The 14,397-nt window shown below is 42.6% G+C and overlaps 1 protein-coding gene across 4 annotated transcripts in view; it reads right to left on the reverse strand.

Annotated features, from left to right (window-relative positions):
* The window catches only part of SLC1A3 (solute carrier family 1 member 3), a 76,616-nt gene that overhangs the window by 2,233 nt on the left and 59,986 nt on the right, over positions 1 to 14,397 (reverse strand). For all 4 annotated transcript variants that reach the window (XM_045787274.2, XM_045787275.2, XM_087867931.1 and 1 more), the window contains 5 exons: positions 11,751 to 11,793; positions 8,057 to 8,349; positions 5,411 to 5,644; positions 4,660 to 4,854; positions 1,768 to 1,902 (listed from right to left, as the gene is read on the reverse strand). In XM_045787274.2, coding sequence (XP_045643230.1) covers positions 1,768 to 1,902; positions 4,660 to 4,854; positions 5,411 to 5,644; positions 8,057 to 8,349; positions 11,751 to 11,793 — 900 coding nt within the window. The remainder of the gene's footprint in view (positions 1 to 1,767; positions 1,903 to 4,659; positions 4,855 to 5,410; positions 5,645 to 8,056; positions 8,350 to 11,750; positions 11,794 to 14,397) is intronic.

Genomic DNA, 14,397 nt, shown 5'->3' on the forward strand with positions numbered 1-14,397 from the left:
AACGGGGCTCCTGTGAACATCACGTGATTTCAGCTCATATTTTGAACCAGCTGCTAAATCTATTGAGGCATCTTTTAAAATGCTGCAAACATCAACGGCAACATTACATAATAGACACGTCTGTTTGTAACAGTAGTCACTCAAAGTTGTAAGAACACATAGATGACCAAGGTCAATTACTACAGTACCAACAGTGGGGCATGGCCTCTCCCTTTCTCCTATTTAAAAGTTCTCTTTGCCTGTCTTTCCTACAATTCACCCTCCTTTATACCAGTCGTCTTCAAAGGGTGATCCAGAGAGCCCTGATGGCCCCCGAGGTCAAAACTATTGTCACAACAATGCTGAGATGGTTTTGGCCCTTTTCATTCTCCTTTCCCGATGAATGCCTGGGTGGGGTTTTGCAAGAACTACAGCACAACACTAAAGGTACCACAACAGACTGAGCGCAGAAGCAGTTAGGAGACCCCGGCTGTCTTGTATTAAGCCAGACGCTAAGGAGATACCAAAAATGTAAAATGGTATCGTTCTTTTCCCTAAATTTTTGGTTTGGTAAATGATGTTTTTTTTTTGCAAAAACGTTATTTATGTTAAGATGTAATGCATTTATTATTGTAAACTTTACATGAATTTAACATTTAAAACATTCTGTTTTCCTAATATGATAAGTGTTGATAGCTAAAACCCACACAGATAAAAGCTTTTTGGGTCCTCGATAATTTTTAAGTGTAAAGGGGTCCTGAGGCTAAAAGCTTTGAGAACCACAGCTCTATACTGTAGAAGTCCTCATGGCAGTTGAGTGCTGACTGGGCCCAACAGTGGGCGGAATGCCAGGCATCACTGCCCGAAATCCTTAAGCACCATGGGGAGGTGGGTGGCATTATCATCTCCATGTACAGAGGAGGAAACCAGGACAGCTGGGAACCTGCCCAACGTCACACAGGGCTGGGATGCAAACGCAGATCCAAGCGACTGTGGGACTCATGCTCTCAACTGATTACCCTCCTCCCACTTATCGTGCCTTCAGCACACCCGTCAGCTCTTCATAGTCCTTCCAGCGAAGGCAACACACAGGAGACTCCAACACCTACTGTATCCTTCTAGGCCTTCACTTTGGGCATCCTGTGGAAAGTCTTTTTTCCAAGTGAAAGGGAATTTATGAGACAAAAGATGTCAGCTAGAAGGGCATGGGGAACATGGAAGAGGGATAGGCCCCCCGAGATTAGGGTCTGAGGGGATGGAGGGTACCTTTCTTGGAACTTTCCCCAGAGCCACAGTCAATTCTACTTAATGACGCTAGTGCTCTTCCCACTGCATGACCGCCCCTCTCCCTGCTGGGTTCAGACGGGAACATCTGCGCTGCATTACGCCATTGGAACGGGAAGCACAAGGAGGAGGGCCTGAGCCAGCGTGTGAGGCCTGTCGTTCTGCTCTGGCCACCGTGGGGATGTGTTGCGCAATTCGGAAAATGCCTTGCTGATTTATGTTGGCTTCGCAGACGGCCAGTTTCCCAATCGCTGAATGGCTTTATGGAGTGAGAAGTGTACTTGCCGGCTGTGCCCCACGGGCTGATAAGGGCGTAAGCACACTTGGCGTAGGGGCTGGGTCTCCAGATAAGGGCAGGGACTAAGCAGTGACGGCAATTTAATCACAGGCACGCTGCCCCTCTTGGTGGAGCCCTTCTGGCAGGTAGGCCAAGCTGCCTGGTGCCCTGGAGTAACAGAGGGGGCCTTGCCACAGCACGCTGGACGGCCGTCCAAGCATACTCACAGGAACCAGTCCACGGCGATGATGAGCGTGATGTCGTCGGTGGGCAGGCCCACAGACGTCAGCACAATGACCATGGTGACCAGGCCCGCCTGAGGAATCCCAGCTGCCCCGATACTGGCAGCCGTGGCTGTGATGCTGTGAAAAGAAGTTCCAAAACATAAAACATTTGCACACCTCCCCCCAAACAGAGAGTGTGTCCTGCAGACCACGCCGGGGGCAGCAGTGTCTGCCTTGCCAAGTTAACAGAGCAGGATATGCTTTAGAAAAACTTAAGGAGACTGTAAAAAAAAAAAAGCCACTGAGCTAACAATAATATTAACTAATATTTATCAAGGGCTTATTAGGTGCCATCAGATACGCTAAGCATGGCTTATCTCATTTGAGCCTCACAACAACCCTTAGGAAGTCGGTCCTATTATTATAGCCATTTTTAAATGAATGCATTGGTGCCAACAGACTTTTTCACATACCTGAAAATATTTAAGGTCAAAAATACTGTAGAGTTACAATAACAATTTGTTTCCTGTTAACTCGTCTATGCAAGTAGAGGATTGTAAAGATACTGAACTTGTACGGTTAATGTGGTCAGAAAAAAAATCAAATGTATTAATTCAAAAGCAAAATGATTCATGAACAAATTTCTGTACCACTATAAGTATTTTTTATGGAGGTGGTACAGACCTGACTTGTAAGGCACACAACCTTGTTTGGGACTCTGTTAAATATCTATTTGATATAGGCTGATGTGAGAAGGTGAAAATGTTTTATAAAGAGTAAAATACTACCTTGATATAAAGTGGAATTAATAAAAGTCAGTCTGTAGAAGAGACTATCGTGTTCCCTTATATTGTTGCTCTTCTATGGTACTAGAAGCTTTACCTGGTCTACGGCTGCCCAGCGTGAAGACTAGAGGCTGGAGCTTAGACTAAGTTCTGGTCAATGAGATACGGGTGAAGTGATCACACACCTTGCAGGCTGTGTCCTCCTCCGCTTCACAGGGGCTAGGATTCGAAGGTGGTGAAAAGCTATCCGGACCGTTTGGACGAGGGTGCTACCTCACGGATGATGGAATCAAAGCCTGGGTCCCTTACCCCGCATATTACACCGCATAAAACACTTACCAGCCTTGAGGGCTTTGTGGAGTAATGGAGAAAGTAAGTCACTCTTAGTGTTATTATAATGTTTTACTCTGTCACATGCAACTGAGCCTTTTTTATAACTCAGGGCTTTTCAACCAGTTTGCCAAGGTATGCCCACGAATGGGTTATGGTGAGCTGCGATATTCATCTCCTAACCCCAGTGTAGCTAGACTGTGCTCAGGGCTCCCAGAACGCCCAGGCCAGTCACGTCTGGCTGTGACCAGCCTCTTTTTTTTTTATAAGCTATTATTGTTTTCTAGTAACTCAAAACATATATACAGAGTCTAACATAACTTATTTCTAGATAAACATATATGTACACACACACACACACTCACAGTGGGGGAACTGACAGAGATTAAAACTAGACTGAAGTGACATGAAAACCAAATGCAAGCCATAAATCTGGACTTTATCCTGGTCTAGGGGAAAAAGTTATAAAAGACATTTTTGGGGCAACTGGGGAAATTTGGATGTAGACTGGATATTCTTCAAGTATTTTAAAGAATCTTACTATTGTGGTTTTATAAAAAATGATTCTTATTCTCAGGAGATGCATGTTGGACTATGTATATGTAAAATATAAAGAAGGCAGAGAAAGAAAGAAGCAAAAATGGTAAAATGTTAACAATTCTTGGATCTTGGTAGATGTTTGTTGTAATATTATTTCAACTTTCCGTTTGTAAGATAATTTTTATAATAAAGAGTTGTAAAAAAAATCTGACTTATTTTGATATCCAAAATAAATTGCTAATAATTATTAGAACACACACAATGAACAGTAGAGTCTGATCTGGCTTGTGAGGCTTAACGTCTCCCTTACACTTACTTATTGGTCTGTTGTGCAGAACGGACACTCAGTAAGCAAAAACAGGGGGTTATAATCACATATACACATGCATATGCGTGGGCTATCTCCAGAAGAACATAAAAGAAATTAGCAAGCAACAGTGGCTGCCTCTGGAGAAGGAAATTGAAAAATCAGGGGAAGGTATGGAAAGGAACATTACCTTTCACTAGACACCTCAAATATAATAGTTAAAAAAGCAGTCCATAGAAATAAAATTCTCAACCTGTTTGTCAATGGGGTCTCTCACCTATTTTATACTGCCTAAAAATTAACCCAAGAGAAAATGCTAATCCAGTTTTTCAAGTGTATTTTAGTTTTTTAATACTGGCAATAAAAGCCAACATATTTTAATGCCTTTTAAAACTGAAGAATAATCTAACATTTTTAAAAAAGAAATATCCATACTATGTATTCTGTAGATTTTAAAAGAGCTAGATGTTTTATCGACGGTACACTGATAAATCAATCCAGGGACAAGCAGTATGCATGGCATGATTCTATTAATTATACAAAGAGTGTATGTGTGTCTAGGTGTAGGAAAAGGTCTTTATACCGCAAACATTAATAGTGGTGACCTACAGAAAGATGGGGGGTGATGGTGGCAGGAAAGTTCCATTTTTTTAACTTCTACATTTCTGTTTTAGTATATGTGCTGCCAAAGTGAGCACAACTTCTACATTTCTGTATCATTAGAACTTCATTATTAATAAATGTGTACATCTGTACTTTTTTAAAAAAATGAGTAAAAATATCTAAATATCAAAAGTAAATCTACTGCCACAAACCCCAACCTCCTGTTTATGTTCGATCCCCTTTCCAACCAGTTTCTTCATCCAATCCTGATCATCTTCTCATCATATAAAGGCATTCTTAAGAAAATGCTGTGTAGAATTTTCCTCATACCTGATTGTAATGATCTGTCCAAAGTTCAGCTCGAAGTTGTTAACTTGAGCGATGAAAATGGCAGCCAAAGCCTCATAGAGGGCGGTCCCATCCATGTTGATGGTGGCCCCCACTGGGAGCACGAATCTGGTGACACGTTTGTCCACACCGTTGTTCTCTTCCAAGCACTTGAAGGTGATGGGTAGGGTAGCAGAACTGAGAATGGTAAAAAAAAAAAAAGGGCGTGTCAGCTGACCCTCCAGATCTTTTAGACCACGACTGTATGTTTGGTATTTTGGACAGAGTTCCTTCCTCTCCCATGCCCTAATTTAAAGGGAACTAAGTCAGCACTTGTATAAATAGGGGAACAGGGTTAGAACAGTGTGGGTCGCCTCCCTGGGTTATGTGGCAGCTCTCCCACTCCTGGGTTCTTCTGTGAGGCATACTTGTGATTATTCCCCTCTCCCCACACCTGTGCTGAGTGACTGCCATCTTTCCCTCAGGCACAGGTCAGCTGGAAGAGAGAGAGGACGGTGGGCAGGAAAGGAATAGCTGATTTCCATATGTCTCCCCAAAGGGTATACAGCCAACCATTCCCTGAATCCCAACTAGGTCTGATTAGCACCTGCGTGAAAATGCCAATTCATATACCCGGAAGTTTAAAACCCAGAACCGCCCCCCCACCCCACCGCCACCACTACCAGGATTCTGGATCAAAGTTAAGTTTGAGATACATTTTCTGATAGGAGTGAAGACACACGTATGTACGCACCTGGAGGAGGTTCCGAGAGCCGTGATGAGTGCTTGCAGCAACCCTCCGATAAAAACCCAAGGGTTCTTCCGCGTTACCAGGAAGTAGAGGAGGGGCAAGACAATGACGGCGTGAATGAGCAGGCCGACGATGACGGTCACCGTGTACATGGCAAGCTGCCCCCCAATCACTCCCATGTCTTCCATCTCAACAATTTTCCCTGCAATCAGGAAGAGGATGCCCAGAGGGGCGTACCTATGCAGAAGCAACACAGGCACGGTTGGAAGTCTGGTTTCTGACGAGCTAACCAGCTATTCCACAGAAACGACCAAGTGACAAGAAAACGCGACAGAGAGCTGATAGCCGAACTTTCTGTGCCCAGGATACTATGAGAACTCGCAGGAATCGTTAAGTTTTTTTTTTTTTTTTAATATAAATAACGCATAATAAGGCCTTCTGCTCACTAGAATTTCTCTAGGTCACAATTTTTTTTCTTTTCTCCTGAGCCTATGAAAAAAAGACAGGTACAGAGGTTTTTAAACTCACTTCTTTTTTCTAGATCACTCTCCTTTCACCCCACCTGGGTTACTTTTGCGGTCCTCAGATGCCACCCAACTCCCCCTGCCTTCTGTTCTCCTTCTAAGTACTCTGAACAGCCAGAATCCACTGACCCAATATCCAGACTTTTGGGAGCATTTCCCACATCAGAGCCTGATTTCCAAGTTAAAGCAAGATGCACACAATACCATTTCAGTGTTTTAGATTTGCAATCATCTCTCTTAAAAGTCTTTCTTTTCCCACGTAACACGCCACTTACAATATTACTTAGTATTGGTCCTCAAATCAACTCTTAAATTTACTCTGAGAGTAAGTTTTATGCTATAGTGGGAATGGAAAACTAGTACCATTTGCCGCAAACTGAAGGCAACTATATAATAAATGCAAAGCTACTAAAATTAATAATGTGCATGTATGTATTACCACGATCAGGTTATAGGTGTTCTAATTAAGTAATTATCACCCACAGGCTGCTACTGACATTTGTCATCTTCCCCCTGCAGACCGGCAAGAAGGAACAACTGAGACACAAAATAACTTGTACGTAGAACCACCTTTGTTGCATAAAGGTCCCTCTGCCCCGCTTTCAACTCCCTTTGTCTGATGGGCACAGTAAACTGCAACCAAACTCACGTTACCAAAAACAGAGGGGCCAATCACCCTTGAGAAGGGTCTGCTGGGAACTGTGGAGGTCTTATTTCAAGTTGAAAATACAATGCTTCTTTTAAAAGTCCTTTCAAAACACAGGCCAGGAAATTATAAGAGTACCTGTTTTCAGAAAAGTAATAACTCAATGTTGAACGCGCAGGCAAATGTACAGCTTGAAAAGCTACATGTGAGGTTCGTTCAGCAGCCTTGAATGGGTTTCTTTCATGAAAGAGGTGAAAGGTGGAGGCATTTTAATAATATGAAGATAAATGTCCACTTTCAGCTCTGCCAGGATTTCAAAGGAGGGGCCCCAGGATTTCAACCGAGGGCTCCTGTAGAGATCACATTCTGATCAGCCTTCGTGCCCAAGTTCATATCCACCTCGTACAAGCTCCTGAAAAATGGATTTCTCTGGGCCTTGGTGGCCATAAAGACAAAGGGTATTTTTAATCATGTTGGTGAGTACTTTTCTTAGAAATGGATGCCTTCCTCCTACCAGTGCCAAGAAGGAGTCTGGATTAGAAAAAAAGGATAAAGGGAAAGCAACCCCCACATGAGGCCTAAACCAATCAAAGGGTTCTCTCCCAGCTGGGGAGAATTTACTTTCCAAGGTCAATGTTCCTCTGCGGATTTAGTCTTTTCCTTTGTGTCCTACTCTCAACTTTACTTGAAGAAAGTTTTATTATGAATTGTGGATTGGCATTCTCTAACACTTCCCATGAGTCCTTTGGGCAGGCAGCAGGACTGCCATGATTTTACATTTCTTTCCGAGAGCTAAAAATGGAGGAGAGGAGATCTCACTTTTTCTGACAGTCAAGGGGCCTCTACGTGTGCTTTGCCCTCTACTGTGAATGCTCTTCTCTTGGCACATTGTGTGGCTAGTTTCTCTGAGTCATTCAGATCTTAGCAAAAAAGTCACCTCCTCAGAGGCCAAAATCCAAGGCAAATTTTGTGCTTCCTCCCCAGTCACTTTTTATCACATCACATAAAATAAAATCTGCTGTTTTATTTTTTCACAGCACTTGTTACTAAAGCATTCGGTTGATTTATTTTTCTATATCCCTTAAAAGACTGTAAGTTCTGGGACATCCTTGTCTGTTTTCTTCACTGCTATGTTCAGAGTGTGTGGCATTGTATGCTTGGTATATAGTAGACAATAAATATATACTGAACGAATAACTAAATAGATATAAAATGAAGGAACGAGGAATGGCATCCCACTAGCCCTGGAGTAAAGAAGTAGACACCTTTCAAAAACGAGAAAGCAAACTTGTTAAGAGCGGCTTACAGACAGGATCCAAGACCACTACAGGCCCCGACAATCACTGGATTTCTTGTGCTTACCCCGGTGAGATTGTTGCAACTGGCTATCCTGCCTGGCGGCATCTTCCTCAGCATAGAACCCATGCTGATGGCAATGAGCACCTGTAGACAGCGTATATAGCAAATGGAAATACGTACCACATTATCACTGCTACCAATCTCATGATGGCTTCATTAAGAGAATCAAAGAACTCTCTCAGGGCTTGCCCCTGCTCTTTCATGTTGCCAATCACAAATCCAAAGCACATGGAGAAGACAACCAGTCCCAGGGCATTGACCCCATTCACAGACCCTGGAACCGGGACCAACTCCTCTCTGATCCTTGTAAGAGTCTCCATGGCCTCTGACACATTGTTTATCACGGCACCCACGAGCGTTTCATTGGACTGGATGGGCACTTTAAAGCTTCTCTTCTCATAGTTGGTTTTAAACTTAAAAAAGAAAAGGCACAACAGGGGTTAGAGGTGATTTTTCTTTTTACTTTCTTATTCTCCAAATTTTCTCTAATGATATACGTTACCTCGCATTCGGAGACTACGGCTATAGAAGGTATCTCGCATCTGACCTGTGACAAACCTCTACTACTTCCTCAGCACGGACACACACCCCCAATGCAAGACAATCGTAACAGGAAAGAGGTATCTGGTTGAAGAGTCTGGACTAAACATATACATGTGCTTTTGCCTTCTTCTGAAACCCTAAAAAAATAGCCAAAATGGGCTTTAAAAAAACCCGTAAATCCAAATATTCACATCGTCCCTTTACTATCTATAGGATCATGCTATGGGATCATGAACAAATCTCCAATCATCATTTTGGTCTTACTTACATCTGTGAAACAGAAATAACCACAGTGGTTCTATCTCACAGGGCTGTTGATCGAATTAAGCAGAATATGTGAGAATGCCTTGTAAGTTTTAAAGTACGACACTAAGGTTGGCTAATGGGGCTCAGTAACAAAGCCCTTTGGGGACCAGACTTAGCTGGAGATTTCAGCGAACATTAAAAATTTAAAAATCCCCTATGCACCTCTACGTTTATAGCAGCATTATCTACAGCAGCCAAATTATGGAAGCAGCCAAGTGTCCATCAATAGGTGAGTGCATGAAGAAGATGTGGTGTATACATTTACCACATGGACTATTATTCAGCCATAAAAAGAATGAAATCTTGCCATTTGCAACAACATGGATGGATCGAGAGAGTGTAATGCTGAGCGAAGTCAGTCAGAGAAAGACAGATACTTAAGAAACAAAAACCAAAAAAAGAGACAGACAAACCAAGAAACAGACTCTTAGCTATAGAGAACAAACCGATGGTTATCAGAGGAGGGGGTGCGGGGGATAGGAGAGGGGGGCAATAGGTGATGGGAATTAAAGAGTACACTTATCGTGATAAATGTATAGAACTGTTGAACCACTCTATGGTATACCTGAAATTAACATAACACTGTATGTTAACTATACTAGAATTGTAGAATTAAAACAAAACTTAGTGAAATTAAAAAAAAATTTAAAAATCCCAAAACAACCGTCTTCAAGGCATTTCTGATAGAATCAAGGCATTTCTGATACTATCAATAGATGCTTGATTAATAGCTGAGGGTGACAACCCAATTCTCAAGTCTATAAAGGAATTTCTCTTCCTACTCAAGTTAGTCTTTTCCCAACAGCTTCTGCATAGATGGGCCAGACAGAAGATGCAGAGTCGATGATTGTGACCGTATAAAACAATCAAGCCCATCCATCTATCTATGATTTTAATGAGAGTAGAATCCCCAACCTTTATGTTAACGGTAGTAAAGGATCAGAGAGTAATGATATACGGATGTTGACTGGGTCTACAGTCCAGGGGAAGAACACACAGCTGTACATGAAGTGCTGGGCCATTTCTCTACCAAGAGCGAATGGGAGGGGCCCCTGGGTGGCACAGCGGTTAAGCGTCTGCCTTCGGCTCAGGGCGTGATCCCGGCGTTACGGGATCGAGCCCCACATCAGGCTCCTCCGCTATGAGCCTGCTTCTTCCTCTCCCACTCCCCCTGCTTGTGTTCCCTCTCTCGCTGGCTGTCTCTATCTCTGTCGAATAAATAAATAAAATCTTTAAAAAAAAAAGAGTGAATGGGAGACTTTTTTGTCCAGTGGGGAACCACTACTCTCCAACAAGGACATAGCCAGCTGTCAATACTATGGACACATCCCTGAACAATCATTGATACTGCTGGTAATTCTAAGTAACAAAGAAACTGGCCCGTTTTAGTCTCCTGTTCCAGGCAACTCTCAAATCTCTATTTCATTGGGATGCTTATGCATTTTATGGATTGTCTAGGTAGATTTCCTATCCTGATTAGCCTTTCCTATGGCTCCAACTCTTTCCCCTCAGACACAGTTTGTAGCGTACAGAAATTGCAACCTCATTTGCATTCTGGTCTAAGACAAATAGATCTGGGAAGATACATTTGCTTCCCTTTCAAAATCTTGTAAATGCAATCCAAAACCAAATACAATTAATCTGCTCGAGTCAGCACTTTTCCTAGTGCTGCTAGAAATCAGCACTTTTGATGTTGCCCAGTGCCAGCTAACTAACTAGAATAGTCAGCCCCATGGTGCTGGGGTTGGCTGGTTGGATTGAAAGGGGTTTATTATTTATGGTTATTGCAGGTTTTGAATAAAGAAAATTTGATTCTGGCTTCTTAGACTCTCTTTTTTTAAAAGAAAGGATTCTGTTTGAATTTTGCAGTGTGTGCATTCATTACCTATTAAAAATAGTCAATAAAAATTTTAAAAAGGGGGGAGGGAACCAAAGCGTGACTTGAATGTATAAAAGTTAGTCCTCCATAAAGTAGGGGTTTTCTTTTTTTGCTTTAGAGATCCTAAGGAGAAGGGTTAGGGGATTACAACTAGGATGAAGTGACACCACCTGGAGAAATGCTGGGGAACTATTACTTAACCCAGAATGTCTAATTGTTTTCCTTTTAATATTTTGGGCAACAAAGCTTTTTTATTCAGGTGAAGTTACAACGAACTTTACCCCCAACAGTAAAATGTATTTGTATCCGTAACACCGAGAGCGGAGAATCGAGTAGATATGGGCTAAAAGGAACTGGACCTCACTACAGCTTCCAGGCGGGTGTCTCTTCCCTCTCCAGGAAGCAGAATGCAGGAGCAGGAAGAGGGCAGAATTTGCAGTCAACGTGATGAATTTGAATTCTGGATCTACCATTTATTACTTGTGAGATCTTGTGCCTTTTAAATAATCCTTCTGAATTAGCATAGATGAGTTGCCTCATCAATGAAATGAAGACAATGATACCCATTCCATTCATGTGAGGACCAAATACAACATTAGTGCTTGGCACATTGCAGGCATTCAAGAAATGATACGGTTCCTCCTTTAGAATCTATAAGGCCCTTAGTAGACTTCTAAAAAACAACCCATTGGTTTTTAAAATTAAACCCAGAAACTTGAATAATCTCCCTAATCTTTAAAGCAAGTTGTAGATGTGTTTATACTGGAGTTTGTTTGCTTGGTGGGCTTTCATTTGTGGAATGTGGGAGTGTTCTGATTGGCCTTCTTAATAATTAACAGAGACTCAATCAGTTATTTGTATGCAAGATTTAGAGTATCTGGCAACTAGTAAGCCTTCAATACAAGGTAAGACCTCCCCACCCCTTGCAAATTCCCCAGAAAACCCGGGTGCTTTCTATCTGGTTGGCAAGAGTGTTCTTACTGTGGAGAAACGGAAAAAATAAAATAAAATAAACAAGAGGGTCCCAACTGTGTGGTATGCCAAAGAGGAATTTCAAAAGTGAATTAGTGGCTATAGAGTGTTTACCTGTTTAAAGCAGGCTTCCACCAGATTTGGAGGGAACATATTCCTGCAAAGAAAATAATGGTCATTTGAAAAATGTCTCGAATAGTAAGTTTGCTTCTTAAATACTTTCTCATTGGGTCTAAGGTAAAGATGTATTGAACTAAGCAGCAAATGGATAAAAAGAAAGGTTTTGGTGGCTTTTATGACTTGAAGTGGGACATACTGTCATCCCTATGTGGGGCCCATGTAGTTCGTATTTTTCAGGGAAGTCTCAAATTCAACTCATCTGTCCTTTTGTCAAACAATGGGATTTTTAAATTTGGTAATTATCTCATCAAATCCTGCTCCCAGGAAGAACCAAAGTGAGAACGGAAACACCTTTGGTTATAAACATTCTGGTTAACTGAGGTATTATTTAATAGCAGCCATTTTGATTTTATGCCATGTGTCCAGGGACCAAATGTTCTGAATCAAATGTCATGGTCAGACTGGCATTTTGTTCCCCACAAAGTCCTTCCAAAGGCCAGCTGGGGGATGGCATACTGACCCTGAATTGCTGGCGCTTTTGAGGCTCTTTGGTGACCAATGGGGAGACGGCTCACGAAATTTAAACTTGTGGTCCATGTGGCAAGGCTTGTCACTTTCTCAGAGCAGTGTTTGAGTTCATGGTGGAGTTCAAGGGGCCATAATCTACCTGGGGAGTCTCTAACCGGCTGCGTGAACTTGGCCAAGTCACTACACCCATTTAGATCTCTGCTGATTTATCTGTTAAAGAGGAGATTGGAATAAACTATTGTTAGGGCTCCAAGGTTGAAGACTGTGGGACGAGGAGACATGGCCCAGGAACTTGCAAAGCCTGAGATTCTAGCAGTTGTGTGCTATCAAAGTCATGTTTTAAGGTCATCAACTCTTCTCCCTTTCTTCTTACTGCCTAGACAATCCTGTTTCCTTTTCCTTCCTATCCATGCTCTATGGATCTGTTTATATAAATCTTGAGAGAAATGTGAGTTCAGGAGATTTCAGGAAAAATGCTTGAGCCAAGTGACTGGTGGGGATAGGCTACTCATACACCTACCACTGGGGCAAGGAGAGGCAGAAACACACAGCACTCCGATGGATCAACCAGACTTGGAATGACAAGATCCCAGTTCTTCAAACAAGGAGTGGAAATTATACAGAAAGAGAATATAATTAAATACTCCTAACCTAACCTACCTGATGGTAAAGCTCATGGAAGAAATGGTGAAAAGCTGTAATTAATTTTATGAACTACATAAAATCATAGCATCAGGTGACAAGTTGATATGAAATAATGTTATAGGGTGGCTTCTTGGCTTCTTACCTTCAGATAATTGTGATTAATTCCCTACAAAGGGCTTTCAAGAAGAGGCTCTAAGGGGCTGGGTTGTGCTTATATACAGATGGGACAAAGTCATTCATGGTAGAAACAGAAGTGCTGCTGAAGGGAGCCTTTGTTGCTCAAATCTCTCTTGAATCTACCTGTCAAAGACCCAACCCTTGAGATGGCATGTGGTATCAAGTCCCTAGGAGGAGTTTCTTTCAGATGATCAGTGAGGGACCCTTTAGAGTAGGCATCTAGGATTGGCCAACAAGTCACTCTGTAAGGAAGTCGTACAGAAAGGAGGAGAGCGCTTGGTTTCGGGAGGACAGGCTGAGAAGGCTACATGGTGGAGGAATGCTGAGCAGGTGAGAAATCTAGAGGCTTGTGCTGGGGTACCTTCCATTTGCCCTTCTAGATCCACTCTCTATCCTGCTCTGTGCCCTAGAAGGCTGACCCCTCAGGTTGTAGCATGTGGGCTCTCTTGCCTTCTGGCTTCCTTTTTGGGTTTGTGCAGTGGGATGTGCTGACAGATCACAGGGTAGGAGGAGAGAGAAGTGGACGGATATATTCTTCAGCTCTCTGACAGGTTGGCAGCAGCTCCCTCCATCCTAATTAGCACTCCTGTTCTTATCATAGGGCCCTTTTCCAAGACCACAGCTCTTCCCACATCCCTTCCTTTGCCCCTCAGAGCTGGGGTTGATAACAAAACAGCTTCCTGTCGCTGGTGGCGCCTCGCCATCCCTTGTAAGTTCCTTAACCCTGCCTGTACCTTTCTGAGCCCCTTTCACTGATCCTTTTGAATATGCACTATGCTTCCTGCCAGGATCTGACTGATGCAAGGGCAGGTGTGGAGAGAGAGCAAGCAGGAAGGTGCGAGGATCAAACACTGGTTTACTTCACTGTTCTGTGTGAGATGACTCTACCATCAAGTCTGTTTCAAGTACTGGGTAAGACTCATTTGCAATCGGTGTATGGTTTTTACACAGAACAATGCTAAGGAAGCCATCTTTCAATGCTGGTCTGCCAAATCCTTTCTTCATGAATAGTATAAAAGGAAGACCTTAGAACAGGTATGACCAGATGACCCTTAAAGTCCTTTCTGGACAGAAACTGTTGTGCAGAACAGATGATGATACAGATGACAAATTCTACATTAGAAGAGTCCCACCAACAGGCTATAGTTGAGTAAAAACTAGCCTCCAACAGCAAGGCAGTAGGGTAAGACTTATTAACATTCCAAGGTAAGCTGCACAGCTGAGAGGAGAACTGAGTGATCAGATTCTGAACCCTAAAAGCAAGACACTCAAAATCTGTATCCCCTCTCTG

Source organism: Ursus americanus, chromosome 15 (assembly GCF_024610735.1).
Source record: "Ursus americanus isolate L20-20 chromosome 15, mUrsAme1.1.p, whole genome shotgun sequence".
Classification (NCBI taxonomy): Eukaryota; Metazoa; Chordata; class Mammalia; order Carnivora; family Ursidae; genus Ursus; species Ursus americanus.